The sequence below is a fragment of the Plecotus auritus genome, assembly GCF_963455305.1.
Source record: "Plecotus auritus genome assembly, chromosome: 3".
NCBI lineage: Eukaryota > Metazoa > Chordata > Mammalia > Chiroptera > Vespertilionidae > Plecotus > Plecotus auritus.
The window spans coordinates 62,200,592-62,220,944 of record NC_137772.1 but is presented as its reverse complement, the minus strand read 5'-3'; the positions used below and the strand labels follow the sequence as shown (position 1 = coordinate 62,220,944).

At 39.4% G+C, this 20,353-nt stretch overlaps 1 protein-coding gene across 27 annotated transcripts in view; it reads right to left on the bottom strand.

Annotated features, from left to right (window-relative positions):
- The window catches only part of MYCBP2 (MYC binding protein 2), a 308,362-nt gene that overhangs the window by 116,780 nt on the left and 171,229 nt on the right, over nt 1-20,353 (bottom strand). For 17 of the 27 annotated variants that reach the window (XM_080658818.1, XM_080658838.1, XM_080658842.1 and 14 more), the window contains 5 exons: nt 19,181-19,299; nt 18,497-18,584; nt 14,896-14,948; nt 12,449-12,621; nt 10,020-10,164 (listed from right to left, as the gene is read on the bottom strand). In XM_080658818.1, coding sequence (XP_080514944.1) covers nt 10,020-10,164; nt 12,449-12,621; nt 14,896-14,948; nt 18,497-18,584; nt 19,181-19,299 — 578 coding nt within the window. The remainder of the gene's footprint in view (nt 1-10,019; nt 10,165-12,448; nt 12,622-14,895; nt 14,949-18,496; nt 18,585-19,180; nt 19,300-20,353) is intronic. The other 10 variants (XM_080658829.1, XM_080658843.1, XM_080658840.1 and 7 more) reach the window with 1 other exon arrangement.

Below are 20,353 nucleotides of genomic sequence, written 5' to 3'. Positions count from 1 at the left end.
CTCAATATGCCAGTAACTATGGAAGAAATTGAAGCAGTCATCAAAGAGCTTCCGGCAAACAAAAGCCCGGGGCCAGACGGCTTCACAGGAGAGTTTTACCAAACATTCAAGGAAGAACTAAAACCTATCCTCCTCAGACTATTCCAAAAAATTCAAGAGGAAGGAACACTTCCAAGCTCCTTCTATGAAGCCAGCATCACCCTAATACCAAAACCAGATAAAGACAACACAATGAAAGAGAATTACAGGCCAATATCCCTCATGAATGTAGATGCCAAAATCCTCAACAAAATTCTAGTAAATCGGATCCAGCAGTACATCAGAAAGATCATACACCATGACCAAGTAGGGTTTATCCCAGGAATGCAAGGATGGTTCAATATCCGAAAATCAATAAATGTGATACATCACATAAACAAATTGAAAGATAAAAATCACATAGTCATATCAATTGATGCAGAAAAAGCATTTGACAAAATCCAACACCCTTTCTTGATAAAAACTCTCAACAAGGTGGGAATAGAAGGATCATACCTCAACATAATAAAAGCTATATATGATAAACCCACAGCTAACATCATACTCAATGGGCAAAAACTAAAACCATTTCCCCTAAGAACAGGAACAAGACAAGGATGCCCACTCTCACCACTCCTGTTTGACATAGTACTGGAAGTATTAGCCATTGCAATTAGACAAGAAGAAGAAATAAAAGGCATCCAAATTGGAAAAGAAGAAGTAAAGCTGTCCTTATTTGCAGATGACATGATATTGTACATAAAAAACCCGAAAGACTCTATCAAAAAACTAACAGACTTAATAAATGAATTTGGCAAGGTAGCAGGATACAAAATTAACGCCAAGAAATCTATGGCATTTCTATACACCAACAGTGAACTTACAGAAAGAGAGACTAAAAAAGCAATCCCATTTTCCATCGCACCAAAAAAATTAAGATACTTAGGAATAAACCTAACCAAGGAGGTAAAAGACCTATATGCAGAAAACTACAGGACACTGAAAAAAGAGATAGAGGAAGATATAAACAGATGGAAGAACATACCATGTTCATGGATTGGTAGAATCAACATCATCAAAATGTCCATACTACCCAAAGCAATCTATAGATTCAATGCACTCCCCATTAAAATACCAACAGCATATTTCACAGACCTAGAAAGAACTCTCCAAAAATTCATCTGGAATAAAAAAAGACCCCGAATAGCCACAGCAATCCTGAGAAAGAAGAATAAAGTAGGAGGGATCTCAATACCAGATTTCAAGCTGTATTACAAAGCCACTGTCCTCAAAACAGCCTGGTACTGGCACAAGAACAGACATATAGATCAATGGAATAGAATAGAGAATCCAGATATCGACCCAAACCACTATGCGCAATTAATATTTGACAAAGGAGGCATGAGCATACAATGGAGTCAAGACAGTCTCTTCAATAAATGGTGTTGGGAAAATTGGACAGATACATGCAAAAAAATGAAACTAGATCACCAACTTACACCATACACAAAAATAAACTCAAAATGGATACAGGACTTAAATATAAGACGGGAAACCATAAAAATACTAGAGGAATCCTCAGGCAGCAAAATCTCAGACATATGCCAAAAGAACTTTTTCAGTGATACTGCCCCTAGGGCAATGGAAGCCAAAGAGAAAATAAACAAATGGGACTACATCAAAATAAAAAGCTTTTGCACAGCAAAAGAAACCATCAACAAAACAACAAGAAAACCCACTGTATGGGAGAACATATTTGCAAATGGTATCACAGATAAAGGTTTAATTTCCAACATCTACAGGCAGCTTATACAACTTAATAAAAGGAAGATAAATGATCCAATAAAAAAATGGGCAACAGACCTAAATAGAATCTTTTCGAAAGAAGACAGAAGGAAGGCCAAGAGACACATGAAAACATGCTCAATGTCACTTATTATCCGAGAGATGCAAATCAAAACGACAATGCGATACCATCTCACACCTGTCAGAATGGCTATCATCAACAAATCAACAAACGACAAGTGTTGGTGAGGATGCGGAGAAAAAGGAACCCTCGTGCACTGCTGGTGGGAATGCAGACTGGTGCAGCCACTGTGGAGAACAGTATGGAGTTTCCTCAAAAAACTGAAAATGGAACTCCTGTTTGACCCTGTAATCCCACTTCTAGGAATATATCCCAAGAAACTAGAAACTCAAATCAGAAAGGATATATGCACCCCTATGTTCATAGCAGCATAATTCACCATAGGTAAGATTTGGAAACAGCCCAAATGCCCATCAGCAGATGAGTGGATTAAAAAACTGTGGTATATCTACACAATGGAATACTACACTGCGGTAAAAAAGAAGGAGTTCCTACCATTTGCAACAACATGGATGGAGATGGAGAGTATTATGCTAAGTGAAATAAGCCAGGCAGAGAAAGATAAGTATCACATGATCTCACTCATTTGTGGAATATAATGAACGACATAAACTGATGAACAAGAACAAATCCAGAGACTGAGAAACGTCAAACAGCACGTCATACCCCAGGGAAGGTAGGGGAGGGTGGGGGTAAGGGGGAGAGATCAACCAAGGGACTTGTGTGCATGCATATGAGCCTAATCAATGGACACAGATAACAAGGGGGTGGGACATAAGTAGGGGGTGGGGGGTTATGGGGGAATAATTTGTGTTTTTGCCTCCCTGACAAAGTTTATATAAGGTTACAAAAAGAAATTGACAGCCAGTTTGAAATTTAATAGCCATGGCCTAGAGCAGCCGTGGGCAAACTACGGCCCGCGGGCCGGATCCGGCCCGTTCGGCTGTTCTATCCGGCCCGCGGAGCTGAAAGAGCGGAGGGTTCTCTTGCTCTCCCCTCCGCTCCTTTACTTTGAATTTATATTAGTTCACACAAACACTCCATCCATGCTTTTGTTCCGGCCCTCCGGTCCAGTTTAAGAACCCATTGTGGCCCTCGAGTCAAAAAGTTTGCCCACCCCTGGCCTAGAGCAAAGAATATCCTTACATGATATTATTCTACAATGTCATTAAAATTTTAGATATTTTACAACAGCATATTGTACAATTATCCCAAACAAACTTACAAACTAATTGTTGGAATGTTTGGCAGCAATTTAAAAAAAAAAAAAAAAAAGGACATGAAAGGATATAATCCCTTTCAGAAGTAATTAAGGCGTTGGGAAGGCACTTGAGCATTCTATATTGGCCCCTCTTGCCTTTTGTGCCAAGAGGGATCCTCTTCTCACAATCCAATTGCCCTCAGCTGTTGCCTTAGCTTTCTGTTCATGCTGAGCTTGAAGACTTGTGGTGGCTGGTACCATGGATCTATCTCTCGCCCAATCGTGTGAGCTGGGCCCTCCCTGGAGAAGAAACCTGAGTTCCCCGAGATATCTGATCAGTTCTGGGGCCCCACCAGCAGGCCAGGGGATCCCAAGGCAGGTACTGGGCGTGGAGGCCACGGGGGCATAGGCTACCAAGGAGACAGAACTGAACTTCACATCACCCTGCTTGGCCCCAGAGGATGACTGGTTAGCCAGAGACGGGTAAGATTCCTCAGGGAAGGAACAACCTAAGACAGGCACAGTGGCAGAGGAGCCATCAGGACAGAACTTGGGGATCAACAGAGGTGGGGCACAGACCCTCACCCGCCCAACCTTGCAGGGGCCTGAACCCTCACCCTTCTGAGGGAGGTCTCCTGCCCCCATGGCTGCTTTGCTTCCCACGCCCAGCTCAGATCGGGACACAGGTGACGGACAGTGACTTGGCCCAGCTCAGATTGGGACCCAGGTAACAGACAGAGACTTGGCTGACAGCAGCTGCCCTATATCTAAATCCAGCCTAGCACCAGGAATGCTCAGGGCCTACTCAAGAATGCAAATAATCTTTTCCATTAATATTTACAGGGTAAACTAAGATTGTTGGTAGAGTATTAAATTTGAAGGTAAAATAATAATCAAGTTTTCAGATTAATTTAAATAGGCTAATTGAAATAAGTGAATATTCAAGAAAATTTAATTGTACTGCACAAAAAGCTGTTCCTAATGTGGTAACTAAAATTTCTATTGGTAGTTCATCTCATGGTAAAATTCCTGAACATGCAATGGAACTAAAGCAGTCATATTTTTGTCAAAAAATTAAAATTTAGGGAAGAGAAACCAAGATGGCGGCATAGGTAAGCACCTAAACTGCTGCCTCGCACAACAATTTCAAAACTACAACTAAAAGACAGAACGGACACCATCCAGAACCACAGGAAAGCTGGCTGAGTGAAAATTCTACAACTAGAAGGAAAGAGAAAAGCTCACAGAGAATAGGAGGTACGGCAAAGGGTCTTTGTGCGCACAGAGGGAAGGGCGGCTGAGAGCCTGGCTGACTTTCTCTGGCGGGAGGGGGAAGGAAGCCCCTGACTGCATTGAACCCCAGTTCTGACTGCACTGAACCCCAGTCCTGGGCGAAACCCCGTGGACCCAGGCTCATACAGGGGGAGTCTAGACTGTCAGGTAGAGAAAGGCACCCGGAGACTCGGAGACCCGGGGGAGACCCGGGAGAGTCCCGGCAGGCAGGGTTCCGGAGGTGCGCGAGCCAGTGTGCACAAAGGCTGCGGAGGTTGCCACAGGCTTTCCCTAACAGAAGGGAGTCCGAAGCTCCTGACTGCACTGAACCCCAATTCTGACTGCACTGAACCCCAGTTCCAGGCGAGCCCCTGGGGACCCGTGCTCTTACGGGGGGGAATCTGGACTCTCGGGCGGAGATTCAGGAGTCGGGGAAGGCAGTGGTCTTCAGGCGCGCGCATGCCAGTGCGCACAAAGGCTGTGGAGGTTGCCACAGGCTTTCCCTAGTGGAAGGGGGTCAGAAGCTCCTGACTGCACTGAACCCCAGTTCCAGGCGAGCCCCTGGGGACCCATGCTCTTGTGGGGGGAATCTGGACTCTCAGGCGGAGACTCGGGAGCCAGGGAAGGCAAAGGTCTGCAGGCACGGGCATGCCAGTACGCACAAAGGCTGCGGAGGTTGCCACAGGCTTTCCCTAGTGGAAGGGAGTCAGAAGCCGGGGAAGGCAGAGGTCTGCAGGTGCGCACGCTCACAAGGGCAAAGCTGACTGGAAGCCAAGACTGTCTGCTCCGCCCTGAGACTCCAAACCATCCAAGCTGAGCACAGAGGCTATTGCAATTTGACAAGTCTAATCCTATAAGGCTGTCTCCAACACCAAACTTCTCCCAGCATAGACACAGCTGATCCTTACAGCCAAGTGGCCTGGAGGTCAATTCCTCCCAGTGATACCAACAATAATCAAGACTTAACTACAACAAGGCTGTACACACAGTTCACAAAGGGGTGCACCAAGAGTGTCCACCTCAGGTTAACTGGGGAGGCCTACCCACTGGGCCATATAGGAAACATAGCACACAAAGCTACCCTACCAAATCAGGGAATCAATGAAAATGCGGCGTCAAAGAAACAGATCACAAACGAAAGAAATGGAGGAAAACAAATGACTGGATATAGAATTCAAAACCACGGTTATAAGGCTTTTCAAGAATATCCTAGAAAAGGCCGATAAATATAACGAGACCCTCGAAGATATGAAAAAGGACCAACTAGAAATTAAACATACACTGACTGAAATAAAAAATATTATACAGAGACCCAAGAACAGACTAAAGGAACACAAGAATCAAGTCAAAGAATTCAAATACAAAGAAGCAAAAAACACTCAACTGAAAAAGCAAAAAGAAAAAAAAATCCAAAAAGTTGAAGATAATGTAAGAAGCCTCTGGGACAACTTCAAGCGTACCAACATCAGAATTATGGGGGTGCCAGAAGAAGAGAGAGAGCAAGATACTGAAAACCTATTTGAAGAAATAATGACAGAAAACTTCCCCCACCTGGTGAAAGAAATAGACTTACAAGTCCAGGAAGCGCACAGAACCCCAAACAAAAGGAATCCAAAGAGGACCACACCAAGACACATCATAATTAAAATGCCAAGAGCAAAAGACAAAGAGAGAATCTTAAAATCAGCAAGAGAAAAACAGTTAATTACCTACAAGGGAGCACCCATACGACTGTCAGCTGATTTCTCAACAGAAACTATGCAGGCCAGACGGGAGTGGCAAGAAATTTTCAAAGTGATGAATAGCAAGAACCTACAACCAAGATTACTCTACCCAGCAAAGCTATCATTCAGAATTGAAGGGCAGATAAAGAGCTTCACAGATAAGAAAAAGCTGAAGGAGTTCATCACCACCAAACCAGTATTATATGAAATGCTGAAAGGTATTCTTAAAGAAGAGGAAGAAGAAAAAAGTAAAGAGAAAAATTATGAACAACAAATACATATCTATCAACAAGTGAACCTAAAAATCAAGTGAATTAAAAACCTGAGGAACAGAATAATCTGGTGAATATAATAGAATCAGGGGCATAGAAAGGGAGTGGACTGATAATTCTCAGGGGGAAAGGGGTATGGGGGGGTTCAGAAGAGACTGGACAAAAATCATACACCCATGGATGAGGACAGTGGGGGGGAGGTAAGGGCAGAAGGTGGGGTGGGAACCGGGTGGAGGGGAGCTATGGGGGGAAAAAGGAGAAACAATTGTAATAATCTGAATAAAGATTTATTTTAAAAAAATTAAAATTTAAAGTCATCAAGACTGCATCATAAAAGTTACAAAAGCCTCCATTAATCAGAAAAGGGGGGATAGAAGGGTAATATCATGTAAGGAAAAATATCCTATAAGTAAATCACATCTAGAAAACTTTTACTTTACAAAATTAGTTTTCATTTGTAATGCTACCAGCAAGACACCCATGAAAAACACACATGGTGTCTAAATAAGACAAAGGAAAATCATTTGGGCAAAAATAAAAAGGATCCCAAATCAATTATATAGAAAAGATTCCTTTATTAACTTTTGGTCGAGAATATGTTTGTATATTTTCAGAAAACAACTCCAAGACCATGTGGATTCCTGCAACAGAGAGGAATTGACAAGTCTGCTCCAACCACGAAGACAAGAGGAGAAACAGTCCAGAGATGGAAGACGCTGACGACGCCTTGCCACGCTAGCAGTCAGCAGCTGTGCATCGCAGCAGGTTGCCTAGGACCAAACCAGAGAGGGTTGGACCTGCATTGCCACCATGTGCCCACCATCCAGATATCATTGCTGACATGTACACATAAGGAACTGTTTGACATTGAAACGGGGACTCAGAACGGTTGGACATGGAAATTGGGACTCAAACATTTTTTGTTATTATATGTTTATTTCTAGTCTGCAGAGGCAAGATTTTTTAAAGGAATGAAATGGGGAAAAAAAATAGATACAGAGGCAAAGAAGCATTGAACAGACTGTCAAACTACAGCGGGAAGGCAGAGGAGGTTCCGGGGGGGGGGGGGGGTGGGGGTGGGCTGTAAGAGATCAACCGAAGGACTTGTACGCATGCATATAAGCATAACCAATGGATAAAAAACACTGGGGGGAGGGGGCAGGTAAAGGCATGTACTGGGGGGAAGGGGAGGCCGGGGGAAGGTCAATGGGGGAAAAAAAAAAAGGAGACATATGTACTACTATTTGTAATACTTCAAACAATTAAAAAAATAATAATAAAAACAAAAACAAAAAAAAATTCAGATCTCACTGAAATATTAGCTGCAAACACATTTTTATGTTTCAAATAACTGGCTATTATTATGTAAATATCCTTCAATAATTTTGGTAAGTCTAAAATGTTCCTAAAACTTCATGTGCTGCTAAAACTAAAAACGTATTTTTCAGCTTATATGACAATATATTAATAAATTAAACATCAATAGGTATGCAAATCACTTTTCCTACATAGTATTTACAGAAATTTCCTAGATATGGCTTCCAAATTAGAGATAAATCTGGTATGGATTTTGAGTATAATGAATGAGAAGTTTAGTGTAAAGGAGGACAGAGTAGGAGAAAAAAAAAGGGAGTCCAGAAAGATACCTAGATCATGTGGGCAAAAAAATAAACCAAAAAGGAAGAAAACAAAAGATAAAAGCATAAAGTCTGACTTTGAAATGTAAGGTATAAACAACCCAGGTACCAAAATGGAGTAAAATACAAAAAAAGGTGCAAAGGAGAAAACATAAAAAAATACAACTAAAGAAATACTATACGCATAACAATATGAACATTAAAATGCTATCCTGACCTGGAAAATGGTTATTACAATGTGGTCACACGAATAAGGAACTTACTGTGGGCTCAAAGACTGGATTTCAACAACTCACTACGTACACTTAGGTGAGAAATTCATCAGTGAATAATATATTCTACCCACAATATATTAATGTGTATTCCATTTTGATAAAAATTCTTTCCTCAAGAGTCTTTTTTGCGTGTCTATGTCACTATCAGGATTATTGTTTTCTCTTTGCAATTCTTTTCCTTATAATTTTCTTTTTCCATTCCATAGAGTAATTCATAGTGGCCATGAAATCATTTTGATGGGGCATTACCTTTCATAAAATAATCAAATAGAAAATAAGCATAGTGCAACATATTGTATAAATATGTATTATATATGTTGTATATAAGTAAGAGCATATAATATTCCATCCTATATATGTATGTTTGGGACCTGGTGCAAATCCTTACGGTGTGGGTCACTATCAAAACTTTGAAAGCCACTGGTAAAGCCTGATTTTTGTTTAGTATTTTTGTTTAGGTTTAAATACTTTCCCATACAGTTTTATTTACTGGTCTTCATACATGTGAACCATATGGCTCTTGTCTTTTTTACTAGGAGTCAGGTAAAAGGTTTCACTGGCATTGTACTTCTTTGTGATATAAATCAAAGAATATACCAAGTAGTTGTAATAGTTCCACTAAAAGTAACACTGAGGTAAAAGTAATATTGAGCTAAAATTAAAAGGGATTTTGTGGACTAATAAATGCTAAACTCCAAACAATCAAATCACTTTGTAATACAGTAACTTTGAGTGAAGTGTGGGGGTAGCTGGGGTTTGCCTATACAAATTTTCATTCAATATTGATTTTTCTCAGAAATATAATAAAAGTTTAAAATGATATATTTACATTAATTGATTATATCACAAAGGACTTAACTTTATACATTACAATATAGTCTAAATGTCTTTATTAATTAATGTATTGGGGAAAATGTATCCAAAGATCTATATTCATCAATACATCACATGATTATTTACGTTCTTCATTCTTTTATAATCCAAATTCATTTATTTCTAATCTTACCTAATAACAGACAAACATGTAAATTAACCATACCTCCGCTACGCCCACAGCCAATCAGGAGTATGCAAATTAACCCGACAAAGATGGCAGGTTAATTTGCATACACAGGCGCAGAGCTACCAGGCAGGCACTATGCCTGCTATGAGGGGGAGTGAGGAGAGCGGAGGGAGCTATAGGAGCAGTGCTCCGGCCGGGAGCGAGGACTTGGTGGCTCCCGGGCGGCCCTGGAGCGGGGACTTGCTGGCTCCCAGGCGGCGAGGAGCGAAGCCAGGGGAAGGAAGGCCTATTCTTGCACGAATATTGTGCAACAGGCCTCTAGTTTATTTAATAAGTATCATTATTATATTTTCAATGTTTATTCAGTAGCACAGAATGCAGAATGTGTTTGAGTTTAAAAATACATATACAAAATTTTACAATGTCTTCTTTTATTGATTAATTAAATCACTATCTATTGAGGGCCTTCCTTCTATGTGCTTGGAGCTCTTTATTAAGGACACTTCTTTTATCCTTCCTTTGCATCACGATAGCACCCAGCAAAATGTAAAAAACAAAAAAAACCATATAATTTGGAAAATCAGATGCTAATAATATAAACGTCATTGAAACAAATTTTTTTTTGGCTTCCTCCATTACATATATGTAAAGAAGGTCTGGCAAATGGCTTCTAGACACTTACCATTTCTAAAATTTTATTAGTCACAATCAGTACATAGATGTCCCCTACTTTAATTTTGATATAATTACCTTCATATTGGGAACATGCACCACATCCCCATATTGGTCTTTTGTTTGAACAGTTATGGTGGTAGGCCAACCACAACGAATATCATCCTTATTCAGGATCAAAGATGTTTTCTGAGGATCAGCATAGGAATCTGGCTGCAGCCACCTAGCAGTAATGAAAAAACAAGCAAACAAAAAACATTCATCAATATCTTCAATGATTAATCTGAAATTAAGCCAGCAGTGGCCTGGGACCACTAGTAGCAGCATCACATGGGAGCCTGTTGAAAGTGTAACATGTCAGGCCTGCCCCAGACAGGCTGAATCAGAATCTGCATTTAAACAAGATCCCCAGGGGATTTACAGGCACTTTATAGTGTGACCTGCACTGCAAATCTATCATTTCTCTATCAAATTTTTTTCAAATAAGCTGTTTTATTTGGAAATCCTGAAACTACTTTTTCATTACTATCTGGCAGCAACTTTCTGGGAAGGGTAAATGCCTTATACCCCCAACCTGGGATTTAGTCCGAGGCAGATGTGTAATCTTCTGGTATCGGGCACAGATTAGCTGTTCGGCCATCATGGACTAAGGCACAGATGTATGGTTATTGGCAAAATACAAGCTGGTTCTCCTGTGGCCTCATGGTGGCTTGCCTGGTTAATGACCTTTCTATAGGAAACCTCCTAAGGTACTCTACCCCTGGAGTCTGACTTGGCAACTCCTGTCTCATACATGCAATACTCTGAGACTGCAAAGCAGGCAAGCCCACTGCTGCCATCAACAGGCCATCCAGGACACTGCTTCCAGTGAAGGCCAGAGGAAAAGGAGAGAATCTAAGCCATGGACATCCTGAGCTCCAGGACTGGGATCTCTCACATGTCTCCTTGCTTTGCCTTCCCAAGTAGGTTCTTGGTTCTCCCTAAGTTTGAGCTACCTTGGCACCAATCCCTGAGAGCTAGGGTTTATTATCACAGCACTCCTCCTAAATATCCACATCACTAGCTTCAGATTGGCCCTTGTACCTCTGTGAGACAGTGACTAGAGTAGTCTGATTGCTTCCAACACAAAGGGCAACAGCTTATAGTTCCTTAGTCTTGATTCTCTAGTTCTAATAATGCCACAAAGATTATAAAAGTTTGAGTTTCCTAAAGCTGCATTAGTCACAATGAGGTTTACAAAGTGATGTTCTCTCTTGGCATCTTCTATATCACCAGTTCTAACTTTCTCAAAATACTTTCTCTGTTTATGAAACCAAGAGATTGGATATAGGACTTTCTCCTCCTTGTAAGGTCATTGTCATTTGTCACCTGTTGTCTTGTTAATCGCCTATTGTCACCTTCACATCGTAGGTGCCTCACAGGGATTAAAAATCCATCCAAAAGTTATTGACTTCATCAAATAATGACTAAGTAAATAAGTAGCGTGGGCATCTTAGACTGTGATTAACCTGCTGTTAATTGCCCCGCTGGCCTTACCAAGTACAGAAGCCCCAATATATCCTGGGAAACTTGCCAATGCCCAGTTCCATGGGGCTTGCCAGGAGCCAGAGCATCCTTGCTGTGGCTGATCCACAGACCTTGAGCAAGGGATGAATGATTACTCTGACACACATTTCTGTGAAAGAGAGAGCTAAGGGACTGCTTGGCTTGATAAACCAAACAGCCCCCATTCCCTTGCCTCCTCAGGCTTTTATTGTAACAACAGCTTGAACTAAAATTAACTTCTCGTTAATATCAGGGTAAGTATTCTTGAGAAAAACATATATCTGCAGTGTCCTTTAAGCAAGGACATCTAAAGATGAAACATAAAGATTCCAGTAAAACACCTGGGGGCTCAGACTTGTTTGGAAAAGTCAAGGCAGGGTCTGCTGCCTTCCGCAAGGTCCCCTTGAGGCCCTCGACCTTTCGGAGATTCCTCCTTACAGACTTTCCAACCAAGCCCCATGCTTCCCCACAAAAGTTAAAACCAGAATTAAGTTAGGTTTCCATATTGCAATATATTTTTTCTTTAGCTTAAAAAACAAATGAGCACTCTACAATCTCAAATTATTTGATTTTAATTATAAATTTATACTTCTATTAGGTATAGATTTGAAAAAACTCATTAAAATAAAATATAGTGATAAACTTAGTTTAGTGAATTATTAAATGTCACTATCCAAAACATAACACTTCTCAATTACACCACATATTCCACATATTTTTAAAATAAAAGTTCATATATGAAACTTTAAGATAATCAACTAAGAACTATCATATATTTTACAAATATTTTGAAATAGTAACTACCATTTTATGTTTCAACAGGTTAAAAAAAACACAAAAATATGACTATTTTAGGCAGCATTTTTACATCCTAATGATTCCCCTTTCATTTCTTTGTAGAAATGAAAACTGAGGCAAGCCCTGAAAGAAAGTAGTAATCGTAGTACTTAAAAGTGCAATACCTTGCAAGCCTTCCACCACTTGAGCCTGGAACACAAGCAATAAAATCATCCAGGAAGGACTGTTCATTGCTTTGGATTTGTAGTGGCAAGTTTCCTTCAAGTGCTTCTAATATAGTTGGTGAATGAGAAAGAGCTAACCCCTTTCCGAGAATACCAGAATGGGTTTTGCACACCTGTTGGGTAAAAGAGAACATTTATTTTAAAATACAAAACTTTAAACACCTGAATTTTTGAACTTGCTAGGCCTTTTTGGGGAAATCATTTTCTCCCCGTATTCCTTTAGTCCAGTGGTCGGCAAACTCATTAGTCAACAGAGCCAAATATCAACAGTACAACGATTGAAATTTCTTTTGGGAGCCAAATTTTTAAAACTTAAACTTCTTCTAATGCCACTTATTCAAAATAGACTCATCCAGGCCGTGGTATTTTGTGGAAGAGCCACACTCAAGGGGCCAAAGAGCCACATGTGGCTTTGCCGACCACTGCTTTAGTCTATAAAGTAGACCATCTTCCAGGAGGAAAAAATACTTTCAATCTCCTTCCTCAATAAAGTGACTTAGGAGCTCTGCATGTCAGTTGAAACGGTGTTATTTCATCCTTCCATTCTAGCCCTCTACATGTTACATCCCCATTTGTCAGGGACATGGCTCCCTCCTGCAGGCAGCTGTGAAAGTCTCTTTCTTTTTGTCTCCCCATTATTGAGAGCTATCATGTTTAGGTTGTGTCTGCTTTCTTGGGTGGGTGGGTACCATGGTCTAGACTTGCACAAAAAGTGGATGGAAACTTGACTGTGGTTGCACATAAATTGCATTAATCTGTCTAAGCCTGACTGAAGTGAATAAAAAGAGGCAGATAAAACTGAAATTTTAGTCCTCACCTATCTGACAAGCAAGCCTATGTTTTGGAAAGACCTGCTTTCAATGCTAAAAACTCTAGAAACTTTTTAATGACTATACTATAAATTTCAAAACAAAATATTTTTCATAGAAAAGAATTATACTTCCAGTACTATCAAATTTATACAATGTTAGCTTTTGCATTCTAAAAGCTATAGCAATTTCAAAAATCTTAATCTTTGAAATCAAACAGATTTGAGTTTGAATCTTGGCTTTGGACAAGTTATAGCTGTGTGCTCGTGAGCTAACAAGTTACAGACCTTCCTAAATCTGTAAAATTTATAAACTGGTGACCAAATAATATCTCTTTTTTTGTGGTTATTATAAAAGTTAAATTAAATAAGACAAATAAAATGTACACTGCTTTGCCTAAGAAGTAGAAATTGTTTAATATGTTAGACCACCACAACTACTTACATGCCTAAAAGGGGGGCAATTTTGGACATCATTTTTTTTGCTGTTGAACCACAGCACAATAAAGATCTATTTATATCTGGCCTAAATGGCATTTTTATAAACCATAATAATTTCTATAATGATGAATAATATATGAACTCTTTGATGATTCACCTTAACTAGAATATTGTGTTTATTAAATTAATTTTTATTTGTGTATATTAATAGAAAAAGATTTAACTTCTTTTAAAAAAACAAAAGCTATTTTTTTAACATTATGAGGACACCATGACTCTCTGTGATTAAAGTATAGTGATCAAGGTTATGCACTTTATCACCAAACTGCCAGAGGTCAAATTCTAGCCCAGTTGCTTATTAGCTGTGTGATGTCTAAGCAAGTTACTTAAGTTCTCCTTGCTTCAGTTTCCTTCTCTGTAAATGGAGATAAGAGTAATTTATATAGTTGTTGAAGGCTAAATGAATTAAAAATATGCAAAATGTTTGAAATAGTACTTGATAAAATTAAGATCAAATAAATGTTTGTTTTTATTATTACTGCTGTGATAAATTTATCTCAGGAAATACAACATAACCACTAGTTGTAGGTATTAGAAGACCTAAATGCTAGGCTCTTTTTCCCAATTAGCTGAATTCTTAGATAAGTCATATAACTTTCTTAACTTCAGTTATTGTAATTGTAAAATACAAGAGATAATACTGACCTCAAAGTATAACTGTAAAAATAGATAATAAAGATATTGTAAACTTGAGTGTTCTGCAGATATTATTTAAATTACCAACACCTCATTTCCCCCTTTTCTAACTGGTTAATAAACTTTCAGGACTCACTGTACGTGCCCACAGCTCTGCAATGCCTTCTCTGAAACCCTTGGCACTTGGGAGAGCTTCTTTCTCCCAAAGGATTTATGTCTCATTGTGGAATTAACACACATCATGCAGAAAAGCAAGGGCTCACATGAGTCTTTCCCATCAAGGGGAAAAATTGTAAGTTATTTATCTTTATAACTGCCAATGAATAGCATGAAGTATTTAATGAATGAGTCCTATTTTCAAGAAAAATAGGGTTGATCTAAGTGAATATATTGGTTTTAAATTAATGTACAAAATTTATCCATATAATGTTTGGGGCAATACCTGTAATGCAGCCTCTTCAAGAATTTCAAGATCTTCCTCTAATTCATTACCTGCTGTGTAAATAAAAAGTTTTACTAAAATATATCAATACTTAATTTTTCAGTCTTTTGCATTCTTTATACTTTGTTCACAATTCTAAGATCCCAGAATGAAAAGAACTATTATCATTCTGGATAAATCTCAGTGGTTTACATTTTAAATTTTCAGTGTGAATATAAGCTATAATTCTCAAAATAATACTCAAAATGCATCCATTGAGTGATATGTAAAAGATTTATAATATATTTATGCATATAAATTTGTAATTTAGAGTACTTACTTTTTTACAAAAAAATATAAGGAAACTAATTATTCAGCATCTGAGCATTTTTATTTTGGTTGGTTTTATTTCGTATTAAAGAGTTATACCTTTAGTAAACAATAGTAACTTGCAGGGAAACAGAGATAGTGATTGTATACTCTAGTCATTTTCTCTTTTATTGCTTAATATAGAACATATTTTATTTATTTAATTTTCTTTGATAGTATAATTTATATATTATTACTACTGAATGTTTAAAGGAAAATATTCAAATTATATTAAGGTACAGAATGAATAATTCTGCTACTAGCCCCCTCCCAAATAAACAGTATCAAGTTTCTTATGTATTGATCTAGGGATTTTGTTGCAAATAATAAATGTATATATATGTGTCAACTTACATATCCTATCCAATAAAGAGGGAATATGCTAATTAACCATCACTCCATCACAAAGATGGCTGCACCCACAGCTGAGGCCAAGTTCCCATAAGGAGCCTTAATGAGCAATCAACAGGGACCTGAGGCTATGCCCTCCCCTGCCCCCATGGGGCTTGATAGGCGACCTCAGGCCGCACGCCCCACCTGGCAGGGCTTGACAGGGGACCTCAGGCCGTGCCCCCCTCCCTGGCGTCAGGCTGGGGGACCTCAGGCCGCACCCCCCGCCCCAATGCCAGGCCAGGGGACCTGAGGCCATACCCCCCGCCCGGCGGGGCTTTACAGGGGACCTCAAGGTGTGCTTCCAGTCCTGGTGCTGGGCTAGGGGACCTCAGGCTGCTCCCCCTGCCCCAGCGCCAGACCGGGGGACCTCAGGCTGTGCCCCCCACCCAGCGGGGCTTGACAGGGGACCTGAGGCTGAGCCCCCCACCTGGTGCTGGGCTGGGGGACCTGAGGCTGCGCACCCCCCCCACCCCCCCACCTGGCGGGGCTTGACAGGGGACCGCAGGCCATGCCCCCCACCCAGCGGAGCTTGACAGGAGATCTCAGGCCATATCCCCCACCTGGTGGGGCTTGATGGAGGACCTCAAGGTACGTCCCCCCACCCCGGTCTGGGCTGGGGGTCCTCAGGCCACACCCCCGATCCTGGTGCCAGGCCAGGGGACCTGAGGCTACACCCCCTGCCCGGCAGGGCTTGACAAGGGTGGGACTGGCTGGGTCTGGATCTAGCCCAATGGGAGGGGGGGAACTAGCTGGGTCTGGGTCTCACATGATTTTGAGGTGCATGTGGGTGGGCGGGGACTTGACTCTGGATCCCGTGATGTGCCCCAGACTCTGACAGGAGGAAGATTTTCATATACATTTTACTAATTTTCTTTGATCTCTGATACTTCTATTATAGAGAAAGGGCAAATAGCGATATTAAATTATTTCCTCTAATTAATCTCCTTTTAGTGTGCATGAATTTCGTGCACCGGGTCACTAGTATATATATAATAACATATATAAGATAATGTTGGCAAAAATGTGATCCTTTTCTGCAACTTGCTTTTTTCAGTTCATATAATTTGGACATCTTTCTTGGTCAGGACATACTTTTTTGTTGTTTTTTAACAGCTGCATATATTTCAATGCATGGGTATAACATTATTTATTTAACTAGTTTCCAACGATATGCATTTTGATTACTTAGACATATTACAATCACCAGTACTGTTACATCAATCTATCTTACAACATATATTTTTGAGCATTTGTAAAAGTATGTATAAAAAACTGCTACATCAAAAACTATAAGCATGTAAAATTTGAACAGTTATTGACAAAAAGCCTCCAAAGATATTGTACTAATTTTCCTCATATGAATAGAATATAAGATTTCTCATTTCCTCACATATATATCACCACTAAGTAGGAACAAGGGAGTTGAGAAGAGTGAAAGGGAGCTGAAGGAGAAAAGAAATAGAGAAGATAAAAGTAGAGAAAGAGAAGGGAAGAAAGAAAGGAACAAATAGGGAGGGTAGTCCCTGATGGGAGAGATACATATAAACTTTTGGAGATGAGCACTAGGGAAATCAAATAATAATACATTTTATTCCCCAAATACTATGAGATAAAATGTTAGACCATGTGTAATCATCATAGAATTAGTAAATATTTTTAACTTTATTTTTGTCTTTGCCATCTTGATTTTAAGTCAACTTACATATCATACAAATTTGCACCTTATCAAGAGGTACCATTTCTGCCACGGCCTCATTTCTCTGTTCTGCTCATATGAAAACTCTTCCAAAGAGCTATCCATATTCAGCCTGACTCCCCATCCTGACTTTCCATTCTGTCACTGAACTTTAAAAGGGCTTATCTCTCTCTTTCTCATTTGAGTGATACAATTCTTTAAAAAAAAAAATTTTTTTATTTTTAGAGAGGAGGGGGGAAGAGGGGGAGAAAAACACTGATGCAAGAGAGAAATATTGATCAGCTGCTTCCTGCATTCCCCCTACTTGGATTGAGCCTGCAACCCATGCATATGCCCTAATCTCGAATCAAACCAGCAACTCTTCAGTGGCAACTACTATCTCATACATGTAATACACTGAGACTGCAAAGCAGGCCACTGCTGCCATCAACAGGCCATCGAGGTCAGGGCTTAATGATATATTTCTTACTGAGTATATAATCAGCAAGTTTGTCAATCCAAGGACAGATTTTAATTGACTTCTCAGCAGCATTAGAAAATCCCACTCTCTGGGTTTTACTCCTACCACATTGGCTACTGTTCCTTCCCAATCTTTTTTGCAGTTTCTTCTTTCTATTCTGTCTACCTCTGAAGTTTTGGCAAGTCCCAGCTTTGATCCTGGGCTCTTGTCTTTCTCATATGCATTTTCTTCCTAATCATCTTTCATATGGCCCCATGTGTTTAAGTATCAACTATGTTTAAATGACATTTGCATTGATTATTCCCCGAACTCCAGACAATGAGTTCCAATGTCCACTAGAATATTTAAAAAATATCTCAAACTTTTGGTTTCATCCTATATATCTAGTGCCTAAACCAGTGCATGGCACAAAGCATGTATGTGTATGGATAAGGAGGGAGGGTGTGTGTGTGTGTGTGTGTGTGTGTGTGTGTGTGTGAGTGTATTTAAAAGACTAGAGAACATTCCTCAGTCTCTAGTCTCCATTTTAAAAATTCCGAAGTACCAATATACTAAGCAGTTATTGCTCATGAGTGTGTGTGACTATAAAAGTCATTTGCTAATCTATTTATCAATTTTCAGAATGTTCTATAATAATACACATATTCTATTCCTAAAATTTTAAAAAAATCATAAACAAACACCTAGTATTTGATTAGACTTACCAATAGGAAGTGCTAGATCCTTTTTCATCAAAGCTGCTGCACAAACCCCACCAAGATTGGCTAATTCCTTTTCCAACTGAATGACTCCCTGTAGAATTGCAAAAACATATCAGCTGTTTTAAAAAATGTTTGAAATATAATGTGGATAATCAACAAATGTGACTTGCATTCAGCATAACTTTTGAAACTGGAAGGAAGCATGTCATAGCTAGCTATTGATTTAATTAAGAGTGAAAGAGGTTCAATATTATGTCTTATGCTGGTTATAAAGTTTGGGCCCACAGGTTCATCATCCAAAGAATTTTTCATTTTCTTTGAGGAAACATGATCATTTTCCACCTTGATTATATTTTACTGTATGAATTAAAACATTCAGAAGAGTTACTAAAAAGTTCAATTATTTACTCAAAAAGGTATAAACACTTGAGCTAGTTTGGAACAGGTACAACTATACTAAGTTGTCAAAGGCTGGGTGTGTTGCACAGACTCCAATCTCTTCATGTATTAAAATAGCAAAAACAGATTACTGCACAGAATTACAAACTATTTTAAACTATATACTCTAGCTTAAAATACACTTCACACTTCTTAAATATAGGCAGCAAATACATTTAAATCAATAGCAGCCGTAGAAACACAATCTTCCTTAACAGAATGAGATAATTCATGATAATTCATTCTTACCTCATCAGGTCCAGGGCTAAATTCATACCCAATTGCAAAACATTTGAAACCATAGAAAGAAGCTTTGTCATCTTTCACATAATCTGATGCAGTCTCCAGCGAAAAAAGGGCCTCATTTCCTAAGAAAAAAAGCTAACATTGAATTCAAAATCTGAAACAACCTTTACCTTCTTAAAATATATATTTTTATTGATTTCAGAGAGGAAGGGAGAGGGGGAGAGAGATAGAAACATCAATGATGAAAATCACTGATCGGTTGCCTCCTGCTCTCCCCCTACTGGGGATCGAGCCCACAACTCAGGCATGTACCCTGACTGGGAATTGAACTATGAGCTTCTGGTTCATAGGTCAATGCTCAAACACTGAGCCACACTGGTTGGCCTCAACTTGTATCTTTTATCCATCTTAGGATTGGTAGCAATACCAATCAGATTCTAAAAACCTAGTCATTTTGGAAAGGTTCCTGTATCTACCTGAATAAACCTGTGCTAAAACAACCCTAGAAACAATGGAACCACCCAAGTGAACTGTTATTTTTCTTTGTGATCAAATTCTCCTTAATCAAACATCCTACCTTTAAGCTACATGAGCAATCAATTATCTGTCAATTACTAAAGTGAGTTATTCAATACCCTGGCATTTGACTTTGTCAGATGTCTTCACAAACAAAACAGGTCTGACTAGAAGAAAAAAAGCTTCTGAATTCAAACTGGCTACTAGTTTGAGGAATTATACGAGTAGTTATAGTTAGCTGGTTAGAAACACAATAGACTACATATACTTTTAAAAACAAACTTTCTTTTAAAGAAAAACACCAGTAATAGCAATAACAAAGGTGTTCTCTCTCTCTCTCTCTCTCTCTCTCTCTCTCTCTCTCACACACACACACACACACACACACACACACACACACACACACATTCATACACTTTAAGGACTAAAAATGATGGCTTTGCCCAGTGGTTGAATGCCAACCTATGAACCAGGAGGTGACAGTTTGATTCCTGGCCAGCGCCCATGCCCGGGTTGCAGGCTCAATCCCCAGTGTGGAGGATGCAGGAGGCAGCCAGTCAATGATTCTCTCTCATCATTGATGTTTCTATCTCCTCTTCCTCTTCTTTCCTCTCTGAAATCAATAAAAATATTTTAAAAAAAACTAAACAAAACAATAGC